The 26,438-nt window shown below is 45.1% G+C and overlaps 1 protein-coding gene across 4 annotated transcripts; it reads right to left on the bottom strand.

Moving 5' to 3' along the window:
- Positions 1-1,684: 1,684 nt before the first annotated feature.
- On the bottom strand, positions 1,685-26,438 carry LOC122543965 (zinc finger protein 664-like). Of its 4 annotated transcripts, XM_043682962.1 has the most exons (6): positions 26,199-26,438; positions 25,980-26,099; positions 21,691-21,859; positions 18,038-18,180; positions 17,625-17,682; positions 1,685-4,414 (listed from the first exon to the last, which is right to left on the bottom strand). In XM_043682962.1, the coding sequence occupies exon 6, from the start codon at positions 4,133-4,135 to the stop codon at positions 2,825-2,827; it is 1,311 nt and encodes a 436-aa protein (XP_043538897.1). In that variant the 5' UTR covers positions 4,136-4,414; positions 17,625-17,682; positions 18,038-18,180; positions 21,691-21,859; positions 25,980-26,099; positions 26,199-26,438; the 3' UTR covers positions 1,685-2,824. The 4 variants fall into 4 exon arrangements, with proteins under 4 accessions (XP_043538897.1, XP_043538899.1, XP_043538898.1 ...); XM_043682964.1 differs by lacking the exons at positions 17,625-17,682; positions 18,038-18,180; positions 21,691-21,859; positions 25,980-26,099; positions 26,199-26,438 and adding an exon at positions 6,475-6,896; XM_043682963.1 differs by lacking the exons at positions 17,625-17,682; positions 18,038-18,180; positions 21,691-21,859; positions 25,980-26,099; positions 26,199-26,438 and adding an exon at positions 6,457-6,896 and having other exon boundaries at positions 1,685-4,410.

Below are 26,438 nucleotides of genomic sequence, written 5' to 3' on the forward strand. Positions count from 1 at the left end.
TGGCCGAAGGGCCTGTTTCTGCAATGTAGGGAATCTATTCCAATCTAATCTATCTCCTCCAATCTGCATTCAGACTGGGGAGAGGCCATTCACCTGCTTCATGTGTGGGAAGGAATTCAATCATACATCCAAATTATTGTCATAGCAATGAGGTCATGGAGACAGGCCATTCAGTTGGTCTGAGTATGGGAGGAATTCAATCGGAAATACGCTACTCAGCACACGACTACTGGAGAGAGACCATTCACCTGCCCCCAGTGTGGAAAATGATTCATTTGTTCATCTGCCTCCTAACATACAGATAAGGTCACACTGGGGAGAGACCATTCACCTGCTCCAAATTTGGGAAGGAATTCCTGGAGTCGTTCCACCTGCTAAGATACCAGCAAGTTCACCAGTGTCTGCAGTTATGGGAATGTTGCTGTTCGTTATATCCAGGAATCAATGTGTTCATTGGGGTCTGTTACTACTGATGTTGATAAATGCCCTCTTACGGTGCTAATCTTCTGTATAAAATACAGAAACAGCAGCTTTGTGTTAATCATTTGTGTGCTGAATCATGTTAATAGCTTTAACAAAACTGAGTTCCTTTCTGAAAGCCTGTTCCTACTCTCCCGTCCTCCCCCATCTATCCTGTCTCCTCCCCGTCTACCCTGTTACCTCCATTCTCACCTCAGATAGCAAGTGCGAAGAGCTTACGGAGTTTCTATGTCGCTGAGATTGAGAAAATATTTCTTTCTACTAGCCCAACAGGGAGGGGCTCTTATGGCACAGTGGTAATGTCCTTACTCGGGATCAGGAGACCCCTGGATTAAGGCCCACGTTTTTTGGAGGTGGTTAACAACAACTCTGGATAGGCTGAAAATATAAGTAGAAACAGAAAATACAAGTAGCCACCAGACCGAAACACCTTCCAGCTGTCCCTGCCCGAGCTTCCAAATGGAATCTTCCTGTAGTTTCTCTCCTGTTAGACTCTCTCATTGCTTAGTTTGTCCAGGAAACCCTCCTGCTGCTCCATTGTTCCTGTCCCTCACTGACTTGTCCATTTCCCCCGTGTTCCCACATTAATTCATTGTTTCCAATCCCATTGTCCGATTCCTCTAGCTCCACCTCCTTCAGTCTATTGGGCAGCAGCTGCTGTCAATCACCAGGGTGATTATGATTTGAAGCATGCGACGTACAAGTGAATACCAGTGCGCAAGCGCTTTGTTAACCAGTGGCTGTAGGGATGTGCAATAGGGGTCAGACAGGTGTGGGATGGAGGCTGTGGGTGTGAGATGAGTTTTTTCTGTCATTGGCCTTCCTCCGGGAACAGGACCTGGGAAATGGCCCCTAGCCCAGGGAATGAACTAAAGGATGATTCACATCAGAGGATGGCGTTGGGGAAAGTAAAGAGGTTTCGGTATAGAGGAAAGTTAATGAGTTCTGACCAGGAAGCAAATCCTGGGGTGGCAGGGTTTGTGGAATTCACCAATACCCACTGAGATGTTAAACTAGGAGTAAAACTGTTTGATTTGATTCTCAATCTGCAGACACGAGCTTAATAACTGAAACCAGAGAGAGGAGAGGGAGGGAGAAGCATACCAGTAGGAAAGGAAGGATGTGTGGAGATTGGTTTGGATTTCAGCTCAGGAAAAAGACAGTGGGTGTCATACTGGGATTTACAAACTTCAGGGAACAGGATGGAAAAAAAGATGTTTAATTCAAATCTATAACTGTCTGCCCTGAATTTCTATCAATTTTTGTTTTCTCTGCTGTCAGGTACTGAATGGGTGCCCAGAAACAGATTGCAGTTTCCATACTGGCAGTTTGATGGGAACGTAATCTTCTGCATACAGCGACAAGAGAAGGGCAGGGCCCAGTACCTAGCTCCTTACCTTACTCTTGTAGATCTCAATAAGGCAATCAATGTCATCAGCAGGCCAGAACTCAATAAGACTTAGGAGGAAACTGGTTGTCCATCTCAGCTCCTTAGTCTGATCCTTGCTGCTTCTATGATTGGTAGAGGCAGAAACCATCATAACATTAAAAAAGTATTTAGATGCACACTTGCAATACCAAGACACACACAGCTATGGATCAAATGCTGGAAATGGAATTGGAATAGTAAGGTGGTTAGTTTTGATTGGTGCAGTCTTTTTCTTTGCTGTGACTCGATGAACCACTCCTTTCATAACCACAACGCTGCCTGAATGAGATCACCAAGTGGCGAGTAATGGTGAGAAATGGATCTTTGGGGGATGCCAAGTCCAAGCAACATGGAGACAAATGGAAGGTTGGGCATGAAGCAAGCCACTTGCAAGGACAATGAGTTCAAGAGTTTTTTTTTCCTCCTGATAGGCAATGATGATGGAATTAAAGGTGAGAAGGACAGAACCAGAAGAGAGAGTGAATGTTAACAATATCAGCGAACATGGGGAAGCTGTGGGTAACAGTTTAATGAGAATAGAGTCAAAGCAGCAGGAGGTGCGACCCATGCACAAGATGAGATCTGATAGGATGTGACAATAATAGGAGAGAAAGCTGGAGCAGCTTTCACAGAAAGAGGAATTCAGAATGGGTTTGACTGATGGCCTAGTGGTGGGGGAGAAAGAAGCACAGGCAGCTGATCAATTGTTCCAATTTCAGTAACAATTCAACAAAGAAAGAGGGAGATCCCTTCAAAGTGAACTGGCAAGGGTGTAAAAAATTAGGCAGACTTAAGCTGAACTGTTTTATTTGACTATTTTGCCAAATATTAACATCTGTGGTTGAGCTAAACATCAGCATTCAACATAGCTCCATTCCAGTTGTGGTTAACAGCAAAACGGAGCCCCTGCTTTAGTCACTTGTGAAGTCGCTGGTGGCGAAGCAGGTGAGCTGACTGAGTAAATCTCTTCTCACACATTGAGCAGGTAAATGGCCTCTCCCCAGTGTGAACCCGCTGGTGTATCAGCAGGTTGGAGTTTGTCGTGAATCCCTTCTCACACTCAGAGCATGTGAAAGGTCTCTCTCCAGTGTGAATGCGCTTGTGTACAGTGAGGTCAGATGATCGCCTGAATCCAGACCCACACTGAGAGCACTTGAATGGTTTCTCATCAGTGTGAATACGTTGATGTCGCATCAGATCTGCAGAACTTTTAAAGCATTTCCCACAAATTGAACACTTAAAAGGTCTCTCGTCAGTATGAACATGTTGATGGGACAAAAGACCCTTGGAACTTTTATAGCACTGCCCACAGTCTTGGCATTTGAAAGGTCGCTCCTCACTGTGTACGTGCTGGTGTGCCATGAGATGAGATGACTGAGTGAATCCCTTCCCACACAGTGAGCAGGTAAATGGCCTCTCCCTAGTGTGAACTCGCTGGTGCGTCATGAGGTAAAATGACCGAGAGAATCCCTTCCCACATTCAGTACAAGTGAATGGCCTCTCTCCAGTGTGAATTCTCTGGTGTATACGGAGGTCAGATGACCATCTGAACCCAGTCCCACAGTGACAGCACCTGAAAGGTCTCTCCTCAGAGTGAATACGCTGATGGGACATCAATTCAGTGGAACTTACATGGCCTTTCCCACAGTCCGGGCACTTAAAAGGCCTTTCTTCAGTGTGAACCCGATGGTGCTTCAGCAGGTTGGATGTCCGAGTAAATCCCTTCCCACACTCTATGCAGGTGAAAGGCTTCTCCCCACTGTGAACTCTTTGGTGTGCGCAGAGATCATATGATCGACTGAACCCTGTCCCACACTGAGAGCACTTGAACTGTCTCTCCTCAGTATGAACACTTTGGTGACGTATCAGCTCCCCAGTCGTTTTAAAACCCTTCCCACAAACTGAGCATTTAAAAGGTCTCTCATCTGTGTGAACACGTAGATGGGACATTAGTTCGCTGGAACGTTTGTAGCAGTTCCCACAATCTTGACATTTGAAAGGGTCAGCGTGAGCTCGCTGGTGCCTCAGCAGCATTGGTGATTCAGTGAATCCCTTCTGACATATGGAGCAGATAAATGGCCATTTCTCAGTGTCAGTATGATGGTGAATTTTGTGAAATTCCAGATCAGAAATGTAACTAACTGTCTGCTCGCATGCCCCAGTTTTCCATAGTATCTCCCCAACATGACTGCAAAAAGCCAGATGACTGTCTGAACCCTTGCTCATACACAGAACACATATTCGGTTTCTCTTTTCTGTGAACAGTGCTTTTTCCTTCCATGTTCAAAATCTGCGGATGTTGTGATAAAATGAGAGATCTTGGTGTGATCCTGTTCTGAAGAAGAGTCATAATGAACTTGAAATTTTAACACTGTTTTGCTCTCTATTCAGATGCAACCAGACCTCTCAGTTTCTCCAGTATTTTAAATTTTAAGTCAGTTTTCAGTAATATTTTGCTTTTATCCAAAACGAATGTTTGCATTGGATTCCCACCTTTGAATCTTCCTTTTCCATGAAATTGATTTAAAATAAAAGAAAAAGAGATTAGGAGAAAAGCCACAAAAAGATAAAGCCAAATTTTGTGAAAGCATAACTCTGAAAATGTATCCATTGTTTAGATTAGATTAGATTAGATTACAGTGTGGAAACAGGCCCTTCGGCCCAACAAGTCCACACCGACCCGCCGAAGCGAAACCCACCCATACCCCTACATTTACCCCTTACCTAACACTACGGGCAATTTAGTATGGCCAATTCACCTGACCCTGCACATCTTTGTGATGTGGGAGGAAACCAGAGCACCCGGAGGAAACCCACGCAGACACGGGGAGAACGTGCAAACTCCACACAGTCAGTCGCCTGAGTCGGGAATTGAACCTGGCGCTGTGAGGCAGCAGTGCTAACCACTGTGCCACCCATTGTTTTCTTAGGTCAAAACTTAACTAATCTCAGGCACTCCTAGCCAGTCTTACACATCCCAGTTCCTATAAACCTTGAGGCTTTCTAACATTCGCCGGTCTGTGCATTCAAACCAAATCTTAACCAGCCACCACACCTGATTGTCAGGATGTCAGCCAGTGGAACCTCACAGAATATGAGTTCCCTGATTTGAGCTGTTAATCTGGTGTAGTCAGGGAATCCTGGCTGGCATAAAAAGGTTAAGCATTAGAGATACTGACACTCTGGTTTGTGACTCTGTGTGAGGCAGTACTATAGTCAAGGACTGTTCATGTGTAAATGAAGAATTACTTGGTGATTGGATACCAGCCTCTATAGAGGCCATGCTCACTGACCTATAGGCTATTTAAATTATTGTTTCCAGACATTTCCCCATCACTGAAGTAAAACTGTCTGGCCTGTTGTTACCGGGCTTCTCTTCACAAGCTTTTTTGAACAAGGTGTAATGTTTGCATTTTTCAGCTTCTGGCACCACCATTAGAGCTAAAGAACCTGAAAATATTACAGAAACGCCACTACAATTCTACTCTCACTTCCCTTTATATTCTTTGGTTTATCTCATCCACACTTTGTGCCTTATTCATATTGAGTTCAGATAGCCTATGTAACATTCTTATCAATTTTAAAATATTCAAGTGACTCAAATATCTAGTCTTTTACTATGACCTGAGCAGAATCTTTGTCTTTGAGAATGACTTATTTAATACATTGGCTATGACTGTCTGCATTGCAATTTTGGTCCTGAGGAGTGCTATTCAATATTTAACCTCCTTTACAATTTCAAAGCCTAAACAAGAGTTTTAAGATTTCCCACCCTTTTGACTGCTGTTGAATTTCAAAATCACTTTTTACTTATTTTATTTGCTGTTTCATCTTCCCTCTGAACTTTCTGTATTCAGCCTAGTTCTAAATTTTCGCTTTCTATTTAATGTGTAATATGCACAATTTTTCTCTTTTACCTTAATTTTCTAAGATCATGAGATATAGAAGAAGCAGGACATTAAGCTTTTCAAGTCTGCTCTATCATTCAATGGGATCATAGCTGATCTGATAATTCTCAGCCCCACTTGTGTCCCTTTTCCCAATAACCTTAACTTCCCTCCTGTATAAAGATCTGATCAACTGGTCACTGTGCCCAAATGTTCTACAATCACACTTGACCCAGTTCATTGCCAAGAAGGTCTAGGAGTGCTTCTTTTTTTTCTTTTAAGACTAAGTAGCATTGCTGTGGAAAACTTTCCTGAACACACTCTTACCTGCACTTGCCCAAATGTTCTACAATCACACTTGACCCAGTTCATTGCCAAGAAGGTCTAGGAGTGCTTCTTTTTTTTCTTTTAAGACTAAGTACGCATTGCTGTGGAAAACTTTCCTGAACACACTCTTACCTGCACTGACCTTTACATAATCTCTATTCCAGCAGAAAAGCAAAATATTCCAGGTGCTGAAAACCTCATACAGGGAACGCTGGAGAAACTCATCTGCGCAAATATTTGGAGTACACTTCCTCGACGATAGTTTGGATAGATCAGTTGTATAGATTGCCACTTTCGCGTCACTCTCATCATGACAAAACAAATAGAACTCACCAATGGCAATACTTTTACCTTTCCCCAGCACGTCCGCTGTCTCGGCCACAGGTGAACGGGAGCCGGCGCTGTTTCACATCGTGTCTGGAACATGCGCAGTGACAGTGATGATAATGGGTGGAATGAGATGCTCTTCCTTTTCATCCGCTGTGAGGATGCGGGCCAACGGGGAGGGTTTATAAATACTTCCAACCTGGATTAATAACCTCCAATTGCTCTATTTTTGTTCCTGGTGCCTTTACCTGGGATCAGCTCCCGGTAACCGCCGACATCTTGGATCCGTCGGGTTCAGGGCGCATGCGTGTGAACTTGATGCTGCTGTGAGGCAGGCGGGGATCCGAACGTGCGGCTGTGCCTTTGGATCACAGATTCCGCTACAGTGTGGAGACAGACCCTCCGAAAAGTAACCCACCCATTTCCCTCTTACTAATGCACCGAACACTATGGGCAATTTAGCATGGCCAATTCATCTGATGTGCACATCTTTGAAATGTTGGAGGAAACCCACGCAGACATGGGGAGAGTGTGCAAATTCCACACATACAGTCGGCCGAGGTGAGAAGCGAATTCAGGTTCCTGGCGTTGTGAGGCAGCAGTGGTAACCACTGAGCTGCCGTGCCGCCCTAAGGCTGTGTTAGTTAGAAAGTATCCCATTGCACATTCCTGCTTTTGGATTTTGTTGCTGATTGTGAGTTATTTTAATTTGTTTGGATTACATATTGGAAGAACTAAAACTACCCCTTTAGGTAGCTATACCGAGGTTACAAACTCACACATTGAATGTAGATATAAAACAAGTGGACTGTTTTCACCTCCCTGGTACTTTCTTTCTTCCAGTTAATGTCACAGTCTTCTGGTGGTCCCAACTGGATGACAGGTTCTCATCCCTGATAAACATGATGGAGCCAGTTTGTGATTTAATGACAAAAATCTGGCAGCTTTTATGGTCACTATTCCCTAGTGCCAGCCCCAAAAATTACCAGATCCATTCACTTTGATTCCATAAACTGCCTTAATTTTTCTATTTCATTTCACATCCCTTTTTCTGTTAAAGATTAATTTCACAGGGTTTTGGAATTAAGGATGAACAGTCATGTAACATGTCAAATAACACACTAGGATCTGACAAACTTGTGGAATGTAATGTAAGCTGAATATTATTGGATTTTAAATATGGATGGTGGATGCATCATTTACAGTGAAGAGAAAATGTGCTCAGATTGTGTGTGTGTGGATGAGACTTCAGTTGATCATATGACTTTTTGAAACCAAACCAATGCCACACTGACAAAAAAACAGTAGATATGTGGGGAATGTAGGAAGGGTTTAATTACCCGTCCAAGCTGCAAACACATTGGTGCAATTGCCATCAGGGAGAAACCATTCACCTGCTCCATGTCTGAGAAGGCATTCATGAAGCCCTCATCAGCAGATTCACACTGGATAGGGGTTGCTCCCCTGCTCTGAGTGTGGCAAGGAATTCATTTAGTGATTCCATCTGCTGACACACTAGCAAGTCCAGACTCAGGAGCAACCATTCATCTGCTTCAAGTGTGGGAAGGATTTCTCCCAGTCATCCAGCCGTTTAAACAGGTTTACACTGAGCAGAGACTTCACCTCAGGAAATAACATTACCAACCTAAAATAAGCAGGAATATTCAGCAGTGATTCACCTGAGGCCCACTGAAGTTGTTACCTAGTAAGGTGATGAAACATCTGGAATTGAACCTTCAAGCTCAGCGAGCAAACCTACACCCAAAACCTCAACCTGAGCTACAAATCTTCTCAAAACTCGCTAAGACCCTTTAACTGTGCAGACTGAGGGAAGTGCTATAAAACCTCAAGTAGACTGATGTGCCATCAATGTGTTCTCACTGGGGAGAGACTGCTCAGGTGCTATCACTATGGGGCTGGGTTCAGGACACTATCTAGCCTCACTGTACACCAGCGAATACACACTGGGGACAGCTGTTCACCTGCTCTGAGTGTGGGAAGAAATTCATTCAGTAATCCAGCTTGGTGAAACACAGCAAGTTTACAAGTAACCTCAGCAATTGGATGTTTTTGTTTGTTCATGGGATCATGGCACCACTAGCTCAGCTAGAATTTATCATCTATTCTAACTGCCCACCGGATGGTTTGGACTCAACCACATTATTATGGGTCTGGATTTATATGTAGGCCAAACTAGGTCGGAATTAACAAAAGTTCACAGACAAAATGGCACAAAGAGTTGCTTTCTGGTCTTTTATCCTGTTTCTGAAATGATCATGAATAAATTCTTACAGCTGATTTAAATGTGAAAGACCAACATGAGTTTTGTTCTAACAGGGTGGTCATTACAGGGAACTGGAAATGCTATAACTCTAGTATGTCAGATGGATCAGTTTTTGTTCAATGTGTGCAGGAGGGTTTCCTGACACGATATGTCAAAGAGCCGACAAGAGGGGAGGCCATACTGGATCTAGTGCTTGGTAATGAAGCAGGCCAGGTGTTTGATTGGAGGGAGCTGAGCATTTTGGAGAGAGTGATTATAATTCAGTTACGTTTGGTTTAGTGATGGAAAGGGATAGGTACATGCCATAAACCAAGAGTTATCAATGAGGGAGTGGCAATTATAATGTGATTAGGCAAGACTTAGGATGCATAGAATGGGGTAGCGAAATGCAGGGATGGGGACAATCAAAATGTGGAGCCAGTTTAAGGAACAGATATCGTCTGTCCCTGATAGGTATATCCCTGTCAGGCAGGGAGAAATTGATGAGGTAAGGGAACCGTGGTTTATTACAGAAATGCGCATGTCTTGTTAAGTGGAAGAAGAAGGCTTATGTGACGATGAGATAAGATTATTCAGATAAGGTGATGGAGAGTTACAGATTAGCAAGGAAGGATTTAAAGAGAGAGTTAAAATGAGCAAAGAGAGGACATGAGCAGTCTTTAGCAGGTAGAATAAAGGAGAACCCTAAAGTGTTCTATAGATATGTGAGGAATAAAAGGATGACTAGGGTAGGAATAGGGCCAGTCAAAGACAGAAGTAGGAAGTTGTGTGTGAACACTGTGGAGATTGAAGAGATGCTAAACCAATATTTCTCATTGGTTTTCACTCAGGTAAAGGAGGATAAGAATTAGATACAAGATATTAGACTAGAAAGGATCAGGTTAGTAAGGAAGAGATGTTATCAATTCTAGAAGGAGTGAAAATAGACAAGTCCCCTGGACCAGATGGGATTTATCCAAAGGTTCTCTGGCAAGTTAGGGAGGAGGTATTGGAGCCTTTGGCTTTAATTTTGAGTCGTTATTGTTTACAGGTTTAGTACCAGAGGACTGGAGGATTACAAATGTTGTGCCCTTGTTCAAGAAGGAAGTGAGGACTGCAGATGCTGGAGATCAGAGCTGAAAATGCGTTGCTGGAAAAGCGCAGCAGGTCAGGCAGCATCCAAGGAGCAGGAGAATCGACGTTTCGGGCATGAGCCCTTCTTCAGGGTTCATGCCCGAAACGTCGATTCTCCTGCTCCTTGGATGCTGCCTGACCTGCTGCGCTTTTCCAGCAACACATTTTCACCCTTGTTCAAGAAGGGCAGTAGAGATGATCCAGGTAATCATCGACCAGTGAGCCTTACGTCTGTTGTAGGATAAGTTTTGGAAAGAATTATGAGAGATCGGATTTACAATCATCTAGCAAGCAACAGTTTGATTGCAGACAGTCAATGTGGTTTCGTCAAGGTCAGGTCACAACCCTCATTGAGTTTTTTGAGAATGTGTCCAAGCATGGGGATGAGGTTCGGGCAAATGATGTGGTGGACATGGACTTCAGTAAGGCCTTTGGTAAGATTCTGCATGGTAGGCTATTGGAGAAAATGCAGAGGCATGGGATTGAGGGTGATTTAGCAGTTTGGATTGGAAACTGGCTTTCTATAAGAAGGCAGCGAGTGGTGGTTGATATTCAGCCTGGAGAGCAGTTACGAGTGATGTGCCACAAGGATCTGTTTTGGGACCACTGTTGTTTGTCATTTTTATAAATGACTTAGTTGCAGCCATTGGTGGATGGGTTAGTAAGTTTGCAGAAGACACTAAAGTTGGTGGAGTACTGGACAGTGTGGAAACGTGTTGCAGGGGGACTTGGATAAACTGTAGAATTGAGCTGAGAGGTGGCAAATGGAGTTCAATGCAGATAAATGTGAGGTGATTCACTTTGGGAAGAATAACAGGAAGGCGGAACACCTCATCTTCCGCCTCGGAACCCTTCAGCGTCAGAGCGTTAATATGGACTTCACCTGTTTCCTCATTTCCCCTCCCCCCACTTGACCTCAATTCCAACCTTCCAGCTCAGCAACATCCTCATGACCTGTCCCATCTGTCAATCTTCCTTCCCACCTATCTGCTCCACCCTCCTGTCTGACCTAGCACCTTTACCCCCATCTCTATCCACCTATTGCCCTCTCAGTTATCTTCTCTCCAGCTCCACCCTCCTCTCAGGGAGAAAGGAGCAGCAGCTACTGCTTTGCTGGGCAGGAAGGAGCCGTTTCACATGCTCACGGCCCGACGTTCGCGCTCAGATAATAGGGAACGCTCAATAGGGCTGCTTCTGGTCCTCCAGTCCTTCCGATTGGTCACATTGTGACGGAATGGGGCGAAACACAAACTCAAATGCAATGGCATGACCTTATCCAAATGATGTTTCAAAGCTTCTGCCAATAGACAAAGTGGTTGCTGTGACAACTGACCAATCAGATTGAGGGAGCTGTTCCCGACCTAAGCCAACCTTACACGTGCATAGCGCTATTTCTCCGTTGTGAGGCATGACCTGCTGCTCACAAACCCATGCTGACTATCTTTAATTAAACTATGGTTTTCCAAGTAATAATAAATCCTGTCTCTCAGAATACTCTCCAGTACTTTGCCCACCACTCACATAAGACTGACTGGTCTGTAATTCCCAGGATTATCCCTATTTCCTTTCTTGAACAAGGGAATAACATTTGCCACCCTCCAATCATCTGGCACTATTCCAGTGGACAGTGAGGAGGCAAAGATCATTGTCAAAGGCATAGCAATCTCTTCCCTCGCTTCCTGTAGTAACCTCGGGTATATCCCAGTCTGACCCAGGGGATTTATCTATCCTTATGTTATTCAAAATTTTCAGTATCCTCCTTCCTAACATTAACCTGGTCTAGCATATCAGTCTGTTTCACACTATCCACAGAAATATGAAGGTCCCTCTCAGGAGTGATTACTGAAGCATTCATTAATAATCTACCCAACTTCTTCTGTCTCCAGGTACAAGTTCCCTACACCATCTCTGATCAGGCCTATCCTCATTCTAGCCATCCTCTTGTTCTTCACATAAGTTAGAACTCTTTAGGGTTTTCCTTAATGCTACTCACTAAAGCTTTTTTATGCTCTCTTCTAGCTGTCTTAAGTCCATTCTTCTGTTCCTGGCTACCTTGTAACCCTTTAAAGCCCTGTTTGATTCTTGCCTCCTCAACCTTAAGTAAGCTTCCTTCTTCGTCTTGACTAGTTGTTCCACAACCCTTGTCTCCCAAGGTTCTTTTAATTTACCATCCCTTCCTTGCCTCAGTGGGACAACCTGTCTAGCACTATCAGTAGGTAGTTTCTTCCCCCTCCCTCAATTGAATACTTTCCCATACTATCTACTCCTATCCTTCTCCATGAGTATAGTAAAGGTCATAGAGTTGTGATCACTATCACCGAAATGCTCCCTCACCAAGAGATCGGACACTTGGAGTGGTTCTCCGCCAAGCACTAAGTCCAATATGGCCTCCCCTCTAGTTGGTCTATCTATATATTACATCAAGAACCTTTCCTGCACACACTTGACAAAAACTGCTCCATCCAAACTATTTGAACTAAGTAGGTTCCAATCAATATTAGGAAAGTTAAAGTCACCTATGACAACAACCCTGTCATTTCTGCACCTTTCCAAAATCTGCCTCCATGTTCTGTTGCTATTGAGGAGCCTTTAGAAAACTCCCAATAAAGTGACTGCTCCTTTCCAGTTTCTCACTTCCACCCATACTGACTTTGTGGACAAACCCTCCTAAAATTCTGTTTAACTGGACCAATCAATCCCAAACATTTCCAATTTGGCAGGGATGATACAATTCTGTTTAACTGGACAGGACTTTATGAACACCAGCAGAAACAGACTGTGATGAACATGGCTCAGTCATGGATGCAACTAACAACAATCATTACAGATACTCATCAACTCACTGGTGTCTCTGCAGTTTGGATGATTGAGTGAATCCAAACTCACATACTCAGAACATACGAACTGTCTCCCCTCAGTGTGAATTCCGTGGTGTATACTAAGTTGAGATGATCGTTTGCTGCCAGTCCCACAGTGAGAGTACTTGAATGGCCTCTCCCCAGTGAATCCAAACTCACATACTCAGAACATACGAACTGTCTCCCCTCAGTGTGAATTCCATGGTGTATACTAAGTTGAGATGATTGTTTGCTGCCAGTCCCAGTGAGAGTACTTGAATGGCCTCTCCCCAGTGTGAATTCTCGGTGCATACTGAGTTGAGATGATTGTTTATAGTCAGTCCCACAATGAGAGCACTTGAAAGATCTCTTCTCTGTGAACACGTTAATGACTAAATTTTAAAGCAATTTAGTCTGGCCATTTAAAAGATCTTTCAGTCGTGTGATCTTGCTGGTGTGTCAGCAGGGGTATGACTGAGTAAATCCTTTCTCATACTCCAAGCAGGTAAATGGGCTCTCCTTGATGTGAAATTGCTGGTGTTTCAGAAGATTGGCTGCCCAGGTGAATCCATTCTAGAGCATGTGAATGGCCTATCCCCAGTCTGATTGTATTGGTGGAGGATAAGTTCAAATGATCTCCTGAAACCAGCCTCTCATTGGTATGGATATGTTGATGGTGTATCAGCTGATCTTTCTCTATGACTAACTTAGAAAATATGTTTATAAAATAAGTTTATCTGAAGAAGACAAAACAATAATGCTGATTTTTCACAGATGTTGCCAGACCTGCTAAGCTTTTCCAGTAACTTCTGTTTTCGTTTCCTATTTACAGCATCCTGTTATATCAGTTATTATGTTCATAAAACTGTTCATCAAAAGGGAAGGACAGGAATTCAAAACTAAGAATTTAGTTTCCATTGAAACTCTAATGTTCTTCAATACCCCTCATATTCTCCACCTGACTATTGTGGTTCAGGAACAAATTACTGCAGATGCTGGAATCTGGACTGAAAGACAACAAACGGAGGTCACAGAGAGTCAGACAGAATCCATGAGAGAGCAAGCTAACTTTTCAAGTCTAGATGAATCTTCATCAGATTAGTCCAATACCAACACCCTCCTTCTGCAAGCACAGAAGATGAAACATCTGCCCCTTCACTTCCTCCCTGCTCCCCATCCAATGGCCTAAACAGTCTTCCCAGATGAAACCTGTACCTCTTCCAATCTTGTGTATTGTATTCACTACACCCAATGCGGCCTACACTATATTGCAGAAATCAAACACAGACCGAGTGTCCGTTTTGCAGAAAATCTCCAGTCTGGACACAGGCATTACCCTGACCTTCCAGTATCCAGTCATTTTAGCACAGCTTCCTGCTTTCATGCCGAAAGCATGCTGAAGTGTTCCAGTGAATCACAGCACAAACTGGAGGAATGACATCTCATCTTCAAACCAGGCACGTTACAGCCTTTTGGACTCAACATTGAGTTCAACACCTTCAAATTGTGAACGATTTCTTTCCTTTTCACTTGTTACACTCTGTCACCATGTCCTCTCTCCCCTCCCCCCATCCCAATGGGACAGTCTGTTCTCCCCAGTCTGACAATTAGACACACCATTGTTTTGCCATTCTCACCTTCTGATCACTTAATCAGAGCTATTAACATCTTCTCTCCACAAGTACCCTACATCCACTGGGCCCACACCTGTACTATAAACTGTTAGCTCGTCCACAGTTCTGATGAAGAGTGACGGTGGTACAGTGGCATGGCACGGTACACCACGGTGGCTTAGTGGTTAACACTGCTGCTTCACAGCACCAGAGACATGGTTTCAATTTCCACCTCAGGCAACTGTCTGTGTGGAGTTTGCACATTCTCCCTGTGTCTGCGTGGGTTTCTTTCAGGTGCTTCAGTTTCCTCCCACAGTCCAAAGATGTACAGGTCAGGTGAATTGGCCTTGCTAAATTGCCTATAGTGTTAGGTGCATTAGTCAGGGTTATATATAGGGCGGGGTAATGGGTCTGGTGGGTTACTCTTCGGAGGGTCGGTGTGGATTGTTGGGCCTGTTTCCATACTGTGGGGAATCTAACCTAATCTTGACTGGAAATGTCAGCTTGCTCTCTGCCCCAGATGCTGTCTGACCCACTGTGATCTCCACCATTTGCTGCTTACGCTATGTTGTTCTAAATACTGCCCGCCTACGTCTTTAATCGAGGTTTGTCTTAGATAACTAAGATAGTACCCATGAAGATGATCCCGTTCCTGTTGAGAAGCTTGTAACTGTTGGAACTGCAGCTTGTTGTTGGGCTCTGCACTGAGGGGTGCGGCCAGTTCTCAGGGGTTCCTTCCTTCCCACTCCAGTGAGGAGTGGGTAAGGATCAGGAAGCTCCCTGATTGGTTGTCTGGCCCAGCCTGATCAAGTGAAGAAGCCCTTCCTGAAGAAGGGCTCATGCCCGAAACGTCGATTCTCCTGTTCCTTGGATGCTGCCTGACCTGCTGCGCTTTTCCAGCAACACATTTTCAGCTCTGATCTCCAGCCCTCATTTTCTCCCAGCCTGATCAAGCTTGTGCTATGAGGACCTGGGCCTCACCGCCGAGACATGCCGAACAGGTGTCTCTGATTCAAACGGCGCAACAGTGACTTACTTTTCAGTGGTTAAATTATTCTCAACATGTTTACAAAACCTCCTAATCCACCCTCCCAGCTCCATAAACTGAAGGATGATCACACCCGCCATGATGTTCCACCCACAGAGTGGACCACCACATACCGTTTGCTCCATCGCCCAGTGTTGCAGCAAATTGACAGCGGTTCTGCATCAATAGGGGGGAGGGGACAGGACTGGATGTCCCATTTGGAGCGGATGGTTTTCCAATGAGTCAGAGTGACTGAAGGACAGGGCTGAATGAGGGAGCTGGAAACGATGATCCTCCAACGAGTCGGAGTGAATGAGTGGTGGAGCGGGATAACCGAGCTGGAACTGGATGGTCCTCCAACCAATAGAAACATAGAAGGTAGGAGCACGATGATTTAATTTGGTCCTTCCAGCCAGCTGCACCATTTATCGCCATCATTGCTGATTGTCCAACTCAATAGCCTAATTCTGCTTTCTCCCCATAACCTTTGATCACATTCGCCCGAAGTGCAAGATCTAGCCGCCTCGTCAATGTATTGGCATCAATTACTTCCTGTGGTAATGAATTCCATGCGCGCACTCTTTGGGGGAAGAAATGTCTCCTCAAATGGTCCACCCCAAATCCTCAGACTATGACCCCTGGGTCTGGACACACCCACCATTGGGACATCCTCCCTGCATCTACTCTGTCTCCTCCTTCTAGCATTGAAATCTCTAAGAGATCTCCCCTCATTCATCTGAACTCCAGCAAAAATAATCCCAACTTCATCAATCTCTCCTCATATGTCAGTCCAGTCATCTACAGAATCAGTCTGATAAAATTTTGCTGCACTCATTTAAGAGCAAGAGCATTCTTCCTCAGAAAAGGAGACCAAAACTGCACACCACATGTCAGGTGTGCCCTCACCAAGGACCTGTATAATTGCAACAATGCATCCCTGCTCCTGTTTCTCTCAGATTCCAGGAGGTTTCCTCCCTTTTACAATAAACAGGCCAAGTGCAGGGAAATGGGCTGTGCATGGAGAGACATTTTGGTCCACGTGGACCAGTTTGAGCCAAAGTGCTGCAGGACTCTATGACTCTATAAACTGACATTCTCACAACTGCTGGGACTAATCCACTATGTAAGGATGTTTGGAAAATTACAACCAATGCATTCTCTATCCATTTATGCTTGTTTTAGAATCATGGGATGTAAACCTTCATGGCCAGTGGTCTTATCTGATGTTAGCCCATCATTTTGTCAAATGTGACTTCATTCCACATCTCCAACCCTATCCCGTATTCTTCAGTCTACATTTGATAGTCCCTGTTCTCAAGGGGATGATTTACCTTGATATAATTTAAGTCTTCCACATTACACATTACCAGATACAAATTAACTGAGCCCTTTCAGCATAACTTGCTTCTTTGGACAGTTACAGAAACACGTCTATCTGTAATTTATCCCCCTGCACAAAGAAAGGCTGTTGTGGTGAAAGAAGAAACAGAAATCAATCTTTATTTGGTATAGATTTAATTAAGGAGTAAGACATTTCATGTCTGTCTGCCCTGACTTTGTCAGTAAATGTCTCTTTATGTGTTCTCCAGTCACCAACAAGTTTACTCAGTATTTGATAAAATTAACAGCTGCAGTCAGTGTTACTAAAGTGTTTATCCTGTGTGGCTGCCAAGGAGTCTCAGCAGGTGGGATGATTGACTAAATCCTTTCCCACACTCAGAACAAATGAATGGCTTCTCTCCAGGGTGAAGCCATAAGTGTCTCAGCAGCCTGGATGTCTGACAGAATCCATTTCCACACACAGCATTTTTCACAGAGGGTGCAAGAATGGAATGAGCTGCCAGAGGAAGGGGTGGGGGCTGGTGCAGTTACAACACTTATAAGGCATCTTGATGAGTAAATGAATAGGAAGGGTTGAGAGGGATGTGGGCCAAATGCTGGCAGATGAGGTGAGATTTATTTATGATATCTTGTCAGCATGGACAAGTTGGACCAGAAAGTCTGTTTCTGTGTTGTACATCTCTATGTCTCTCCCAGTCTTTCTCTCTCTCTATGATGTCTTGCTGCAATCTGCTCCCAGTTCAGACACGGAGTTGTGTTTGGGGCTGTGTCAGTGGGAACTGGATTGCTTCCACTTCAAACCAATGTTATCCAATCATATCCCTGAATGGACACAGAGATTGTGGGGATGGAGGGTGGGGAACTGAGGTCAGTGAGGGCGTGTGCAACAGAGACTGGCAGGGCACGTTTGTCTCCAAATATGGGAGAGATTTTAGCTGATTTAATTATGTTAGACTTACCATTGAATGTTCTGATGTACAGTTTGCTTATCCAGCTGTCATTCGATATTAAGTGTGTCTGGAAAAATCAACAAGAATTAGATAAAATATAATCCCTCAGCCCTGACCCTCTAACAATGTCTGCTCCCTCAGCACTGACCCTCCGACAGTGCCCGCTCCCTCAGCGCTGACCCGCTGACAGTGCCCGCTCCCTCAGCGCTGATCCGCCGACAGTGCCCGCTCCCTCAGCGCTGGCCTGCCAACAGTGCCCGCTCCCTCAGTGCTGGCACGCCGACAATGCCCGCTCCCTCAGCAATGACCCTTCGACAGTGCCCTCTCTCAGCTAATCCTCCAACACTGCCCGCTCCCTCAACACTGATCCTCAAAGTGCCCGCTCCTGCAACATTGATAGTACGCACTCCTTCAGTACTGACCCTCTGACGGTGCCTGTGCCCTCGGCATTCTGATTGCAGCTTGGTCCTGGTTCACTGTTACACTCACTTGCACAGTTTTCAACAAGTTTTGAAGCAACCAAGGACATCATCGGTGAGTTCCTCTGCTAACTGATAACAGTGTCCTGGGAGTAAAGGAAACAGAGAGGTGAGCTGGAAAACTCCTTGTCCCTGTCACCTTTGACCAATTCCTGCCTAATTCTCAGCACAGCCCAAAACCCACAGATATGTTTCTGTCTCTCCTTAGCAACAGGCCCCAAACCCTCAACAACTCTGGGCTCATCCTCAGCAACAGGCCCAATATTATAGCTGTCTTCTATTTCATCCCTAGCTTCGGTCCAAAATCCTGACCAATCCCCATCTCATCCTTGACAAAGTCCTCATACTATGGTCAACTCCGCTTGCATCTTTAGCCACAGGCGTCAGGTCCTGACTAACTTCTTTTCCATCCTTAACCTTCGGCCCCATACCCTATCTACCAACATCCTTAGCAAAAAGGTCCAATTCCATTGCCATCTCAACACTGGCTTGGGTCCCAACCCTGTCCAACTCCTATCTTATCCTTAAGTAATAGGACTCAGACACCTGGCTAGGTCCCATCTCCTCGTTAGCAACAGCCCACAAGGGTCTGTAGCTTGTTGCAGGATATGTGACTAGCCATGTAAGTAATATAGACCTACTACTAAAGCCCCACTTCTCCCAAGCACTGTGATTGGTGTAATTGCAGTACTCCACCCCAGGAGCCAGCAGGTAGTAATAGTTGGCACAGCCACAGGGGAACATTACGGTGAGTTGGAAGCAGGAACAGACTCATGTCTTTTGGAGGTTGGTGTGGGGAAAGAGGGGAACAGTCAGGGCTGGAGTGGAAAGGTGTGTCGGGAAAGGTGTGGGCTTCAATGTTGAAATTATCAACAGAAGGATTAAAAATCTGCGGAATAGGACTGATGCCTAGAAATGTGAAACTTAGCAACAGGCCAGAAAGCCTTAGGTCTTGGAATAGCAACGGGTGTAGAGCTGGAGGAGATTACAGAGATAGGGAGGGGGTATGAGCTGGAGGAGGTACCGAGGGGTGTAGAGGCTGAAGATTACTGAGATAGAAATGGGCTGGAAGAGGTTACAGAGAGAGAGAAAGAGAGTGTGCACGAGCCCTTGGTGACCAAGAAGATAAGAGGCTGCGTGAAAATTAAAGCCAGTGACCTCCATGAAGTGGGAATGATCCTAGGAAGGAGGGAGAGTTTCTCTCTCTCTCTCTATCCAACCCCCTTTCCCTCACATGAACTGACAATCCTCGATGAACACTCACGTGCTCGCCTCATCCAAGGGTCCTTCTTTGAGAGTAATGCACTATGAGATTCACGTAGGTGGACGGTGTCCCACTCCTTCAGGGCATCCACAACAGACAGGGGCCAGTTATTAAAGCAGTCTGCAGGTGGAATCACACTCTGTACAGGGAACTTGAGGAGCTGGGGGAGTGGTGGGAGTGCTGAGTAGGGAGTTGCAACTCGTCTCTGATGTCCGGAGCCAGGAGCACGGGAACTGAAAGGTGCTGCTGCACCCCCCCCACCAGGTTGAACAGCCACTGGAAACAGGGTCCAGGCACGGACCGAGTGGAAGGGGTTGAGGTCAGGACACCACTGGATCCATCTGCGAATGTATTCTGATCCTTTCCCCTTGTACCATACCCTCCCACTTTTCCAGAACTCATCACCTCCAAGCCGATCTTCCCGGAGCTGTTGAGGGGTGGGGGGGAAGGTGGTTGTCTGTGGGTCCATGCATCCACCTCCCCATTGCCATCTACCCATTGGGGCCAGATTTCCAGAGCTGATGATTCACGCCGCCCATCTGGGTTGATCAGCCGCAGACTCAGGTGCTGCGGGATGGTCGCCCAGTGATCCTGGGTGGATGGTCCGAGAGCTTTACCCCAGGGACCCTGATTACGGGACAGGACGTGCAGGGTCTCCTGGGTCAAAAGGTCCAACTCCCTCAGGTTCTCTCTACCCACTTGTACCTTCAGGGGCATAAATACACTCATCTCAGTCTGGGATAGGAGTACTGAGAGCTTTAGTCTGTATGTAATGCCATGCTGTCCTTGTCCTGGGGAGTGTTTGATAGGGGACAGTGTAGAGGGAGCTTTACTCTGCATCTCAAGCCAAACTATCCCTGTCCTGGGGAATGTTTAATGGGGGAAAAGTGTTGACGAAGTTTTACTCTGTATATATTCCCTGTCCCTGCGAGTGTTTGATGGGGAATAGTGTAAAGGAAGCTTTACTCTTGTAGCTAATCCCTGTGGAGGCTTACAGACTCTCAGATGTAGGTCATGGTAGAAGGGAAATGCAAGGAAATAATGAGCCCATTGCCTAGCAACCACATAACCCACAGTAGGTCTGTGGCCTACTTTTTCAATACAGTGGTCAAAGCCAGAGATTGTTAGCTTGATGACATACAGCCAGACTCCCTGATGGTCTGCATTGGTGACCATAAGTCATAGGAGTGAAAGTAAGACCATTCGGCCCATTAAGGCCACTCCGCCATTTAATCATGGCTGTTGGGCATTTCAGCTCCGCTTACCCACACTCTCCCCGTAGCCCTTAATTCCTTGCGAGATCAAGAATTTATCAATCTCTGCCTTGAAGACATTTAACGTCCCAGCCTCCACTGCACTCCATGGCAATGAATTCCACAGGCCCACCACTCTCCTAAAAAAAAATGGAAGAAATGTCTCCTCATTTCCATTCTAAATTGACCCCCACTAATTCTAAAGCTGTTCCCATGTGTCCTAGTCTCCCTACATAACAGAAACAACTTCCCAGCATCCAACCTTTCTAAGTGACAAACATCAGCTCCTTGTCATTAGGTAGATCAGCAAGTAAAATTGGTCTTTCCTGTTGATCATGAATGAGCTGAAAGCCAATTTTCCCACAGCCCAATAGGGTAGGCCATGCTATCGCTGAGGTCAGGTGGTGGGGGAAGCAGGAAGAGAAAAAGCATTTTACCAGCACAGAAACTGAATGCTACATGTTATAGGAGGAATTAATTTGACAGCTTTAAAGATAGTTGATATATAGAATAAGATACCTGGGAGTGAGTTACAGACTAGAATCTAATCAAGGGGTTCGGAGTGGTTTATGTATAGAATAACAGATACCCAGGAGTGAGTTAGAATTAGAATCCCTACAGTCTGGAAACAGACCCTTCAGCCCAACAAGTCCACACCAACCCTCTGAAGAGTAACTCACCCAGACCCATTCCCCTACCGTATATTTACCCAGACTAGTGCATCTAACCTACAGATCCCTGAACACTACGGGCAATTTAGCATGGCCAATTCATCTAACCTGCACATCTTTGGATTGTGGGAGGAAACCAGAGCGCCCGGAGGAAACATAGGAAAAATGTGCAAAGTCCACACAGCCCAAGGCTGAAATTGAACCTGGGCCCCTGGTGCCGAGAGGCAGCAATGTTAATCACTGAGCCACCGTGGCACTCTAGTTACAAACCAGATGGGATGGTTTGTTAGGAATCACACCCACATACAGAACTCATGAACAGTGTCTTGTCACTGAATGGTGTAATGTATTTTCAGATTGTCTAACTGGTTAGAGCTCTTTCCACAGACAGTGTACTGGAACACTCACTGCAGCTGCAAGTGTCTCAGAATTTGTTCAATCACATTCTAAATAAAGCTTTCCGCAGACAGAACATTTCTCCCTTGATGGTCGAAGGCTGATGATTTTTAAGCCCTGCGGGGGGGGTCAGTCTGTCAGATTTTGACATGATGTTCAGTTGAAGTCTCCATCCAATCCGCTGTGAAAGAAGATCAAAGTGTCAGGATCAGGAGCAGCTCACAACAGAAAAAAAACAATTTGGAGAACCTAAGATGAGAAGCAATCAATTGAACAGAAGCCAAACTCCCCAGAGGTTCCCCAGAAAGCTCTGTCTCCAAGGTTACCCCTATACAGAGATGGCCAGGGAAGGCAGACTGACAGGCAGTGATCACTTCAACATTTGGGGCTTGTGTTCTAAACTTTTTTTTATTTCAATAATATACTTAATTCATAAAATACTTTGATGGTCTGTACAGTTGAACATGCCATACATAAACATTCCATTTCTTTGCATACCGAAACAGAGTAATCATTCCTATTTACAGGTCTGTACAATTATATTTTTAGCTGAGGCATCAGCAGAGCCCAAATGACTGCGCGGGCCCCCTGTTCTTCTTTAGGCAGGCAGACGTTACACGGTGGTCTTTCCCCACCCCACGTTGGCAGCAGCTGCTCCAAGCTTCAGCGCGTCCCTCAGCATGTAGTCCTGGACCTTGGAATGTGCCAGTCTGCAACACTCAGTCGGGGTCAACTCCTTCAGCTGGAAGATCAACAGGTTTCGGACCGCCCAGAGAGCGTCCTTCACCGAGCTGATGATCCTCCAGGCACAGTTGATGTTCGCCTCAGTGTGCGTCCCGGGGAACAGACCGTAGAGCATGGAGTCCCGCGTCACGGCACTGCTTGGGATGAACCTCGACAAACACCACTGCATTCCTCTCCAGACTTCTTCTGCATAGGCACAGTGTTTTTCTTCATAAACTTCTCCACGAAGGACAGTTGATACGGAACGGTCCAACTACTCGGAGCGTTCCACGGCAGCGAGGCCAGGCCCATCCTTCGGAACACCGGGGACAGGTAGAACCTCAGTACGTAGTGACACTTGGTGTTTGCGTACCGGGGATCCACGCACAGCTTGGTGACTGCAGCGGCACAGGTTCTGGAAATAGGCCAGACCTGTGCCATGTATAATAGCAATGACAGTGCCTCACAGCTGATGACCAGGTTTTTTCCCGCGATGGAGAGCGACCGTAGCTTCAACCTCACTTTGCTGATACGCTCCTCCCAAGACTCGGTGCACACCCCAGCCCCCCCACCCCCCGAACCAAATACCCAGCACTTTCAGGTGGTCGGTCCTGACAGTGAAGGGGATTGAGGATTGGTTGGTCCAGTTCCTGAAGAGCTGGAAATGTGTTGCTGGAAAAGCGCAGCAGGTCAGGCAGCATCCAGGGAACAGGAGAATCGACGTTTCGGGCATAAGCCCTTCTTCAGGAATGTTTTGGTTGGTCCAGTTCCTGAAGAGCATGGCCTTGCTCTTGCCTCGGTTTACCTTGGCCCCCAGTTCCAAATCCTCTGGCGTGTGAGGAATCTAGAATTAGAGGGCATAGCTTTCGGGTGAAGGGGGAAAGATTTAAAAGCAACCTAAGGGGCAACTTTTTCACACAGAGGGTAGTGCATGTATGAAATAAGCTGCCAGAGGAAGTGGTGGAGCCTGGAACAATTACAGCATCTAAAAGGCAACTGGATGGGTATATGTATAGGAAGGGTATAGGTGGACATGGGCTATGTACTGGCAAATGGGACCAGATTAACCTAGTATATGTGGTCAGCATGGACGACTTGGACCAAAGGGTCTGCTTCCATGCTGTACTTCTCTATGACTCTCGCTCCACCCTCATCTGCAATACAAACCCATCCCCACCATTAGTTTCCTCCAAAACCAGTTTGCTCCCTCAGCCTCCTGCAGCTGGTTTCAGTTCGCTAGTTCACCTGTAGGTGGGTTGTAGTAGCGATGTGGAGGTGCCGGGATTGGACTGGGGTGGACAAGGTCAAAAGTCTCATGACACCAGGTTACAGTCCAACAGTTTGTTTTAAATCACAAGCGTTCAGAGTGACACTGTGCATGAAGAAGCAGCAGTGCTCTGAAACCTTGGGATTCCAAATAAACCTCTTGGGACTATAATGTGGTGTCGTGTAACTTCTGACCTTGCCAACCCCAGTTCAACATCGACACATGATGGCTGCTTTCATAGGAGAGACAGACTGCCTGGGGGCAGACAGCTGGAACAGCAGCAGATACTCTAGTGCTTCAAGTGACCATTCAAATACTTCTTCAATATTGTGATGGTTCCTAACTGAACCACCTTTTCAGGCAGCAAGGTCCAAACTCCCACCAACTTCTGGGTAAAATAAATCAGACTTAAAAGCTCCTCTTAACCTTCTGACTTCAACCTTAAAGCTAAGGTTATTGATCTAATTACTAAGAGCAAATGTTTCTTATTTTCTATTCTCTCTGTGCATCTCCTAACAGTGAACAACTCAATCTTTTCAGTTCAAAGTGTGGAACTAGTTTAGCTTGGGATTACAGTCAGCAATGGACTGGTTGGAACAAAGGGTCTGTTTCCATGTTGTATGAATCTATAAACCCAGCCTATCTAGTCTGCCTTCATAGCTGGAAGGCTCCATCTCAGTCAACATTCTAGTGTACCTCCTGTGTATTCTCTCTATTACCATCATATCCTTCCTGTTGCGCAGTGGCCAAAACAGCATGCAGTACACAAGCATGTGGTCCAACATTTTATGCAACTCCCTCAAACTCCTTGTGCTGGTATTCAATGCTTGACTTAATAAAGACAACTATCCTTTCTGTCTTCCTAACCATCTTATCACCTGTATTCTTCAAAGATTTCTAACATGCACACTGATATCCCTCTGATCCTTTGTACTTCTCAAGATACTACACTCACTGTCTACTCCCTTACCTTGTTTATTCTTGCAACATTAACCACCTCATATCTTTCAGGATTAAATTCCATTTGTCATTGTTGTGCCAATCTGACCAGCTTGTCTATATTATCCAAAAATAGCTGTAGACTACATCATGTGCATTAGCTTTATTTACACATTTTGCCAAGTCCTCAGAAAACTCCATCAGTTAGAGCTGATCTCCCTTGACAAAGCTATGCTGACTTTCCCCAATTCGTTGTGATCTCAACAAATGGTGATTATTTCTGTCCCTTAGAATGTTTTCCAAGACATTTCCTGGCATGGATGTCAGATTCCTGGCCTACAGTTCCCTGGTCTATCCTGACCACTCTTCTTTACTTCTAGACTGTTTTCCAGTCCTCAGGCAATTCGTAAGTTGATGTCAGGGCCCTTGAAATTTCCTCCTGAGCCTCCCACAGCTCATTTGATATACATATCATTTTAGCCTGATCAAGAATTCAATTTCAAGTCTGCTAAAACCCTGAAGACTTCCTTCCGCTTCTATTGTAATTTGTTCAAATAGATCTCAGTCCTGCTTCCACACAGTCTGCCACTTTGATCCTCAATGGGCGCTGCTCTTTCTCTGGTTGTTCTCTTGCCCCTAATATTCCAATGAAATGCATTTGCAGTTTCTTTGAATTCCTGAACTTTTCCACTAACTAACTAACATAGACAAATTGTGAAAGGCTTTGGAGGTGGGAATTCTTAAATAAATCCAAAATAACTTCTCAGTATTGCAAATGCTCCACAGTGAGTCCATCCACAGCTCCAGCTCTGCAAAGCGGTTAGCCAGTAGCTACAGGTGGACACACTTCCTGTATACATTGCCATCAGCGACACTAGAATCATCCCTTATATATACACGTTATACAAGAGCAACACACCAGGGGTCTGAAGTCTCCTGTCATGACTTCTCTCAAAATTAAGCTTGTTACTCCTTTTACAGAGAATCCAATAGAACTGGGATCTTCCTTAGTTTCAAACATTTCTGTTCTACTCAAAAGCTTCTACCTGTACTTTAGCTGATATATTATTTTTAAAATCTGTAAGAAAACACTGCAAGTATCACTTACTAATTGGCTAGTTTGATTGGGCCCATGTCACTTTCTGATGGAGACCACAAGGAATTTTAAAATCAAATTTGCAGTATTCGAGAAAACGGAATTTATTGGTTAAAATTATGAACTGGATGACTGGAAGGAAATATGACAGTTCTTTCAAAGAGGCGAGGTGTATTTTGGACAAATCTGTGGTAATTTAACCACGAATTTGAACTTGCTGCTTTTTGATTTACAAACATATCAGAAATATTTTCCCCACAGACAAAACAGACAAACCTTTTTCCTTCCACAATTAAATGCCAATGATGTTGAGATCCATGATCAGATCCGAAAGACTCTGCTGGACTGTCACAACTTGTTTTGCGATCCCGCACTCAATTATTCTGAATTAATATCCTGTAAAATGAATTCACAAAATAAAAATCACGGTCGGCCCAGAGTAGAAATCTAGAAATGACAAACATTTCTTTTGGTTTGAGTTTTATGTGTAAATACCTCTCTTCAAATCATCCCGCCCCAAATAGAACAGGCGCATGCGCGTAGCTGCATCGCTTCCCCCCTCCATAAATATGGCGGCGGTAATCCAGGCATATCACTGCCTAAATTCCACATTTACTAGAAACGCGAGATCTCGAGTTTCTCTTTAGGGTCTAACCACCTTCATCGGATAAACCTAAAACCTCCCAGGTCAGTCTGACTCCAATTTTCTCCCTTTTTCCATTGTAACTCCCGCAC

Source organism: Chiloscyllium plagiosum, chromosome 45 (assembly GCF_004010195.1).
Source record: "Chiloscyllium plagiosum isolate BGI_BamShark_2017 chromosome 45, ASM401019v2, whole genome shotgun sequence".
Lineage (NCBI taxonomy): Eukaryota > Metazoa > Chordata > Chondrichthyes > Orectolobiformes > Hemiscylliidae > Chiloscyllium > Chiloscyllium plagiosum.

Coding starts and splice junctions, on each gene's coding strand:
- LOC122543965 (XM_043682962.1), bottom strand. CDS start 4,135: ATGAGCAAGGGTTCAGACAGTCATCTGGCTTTTTGCAGTCATGTTGGG.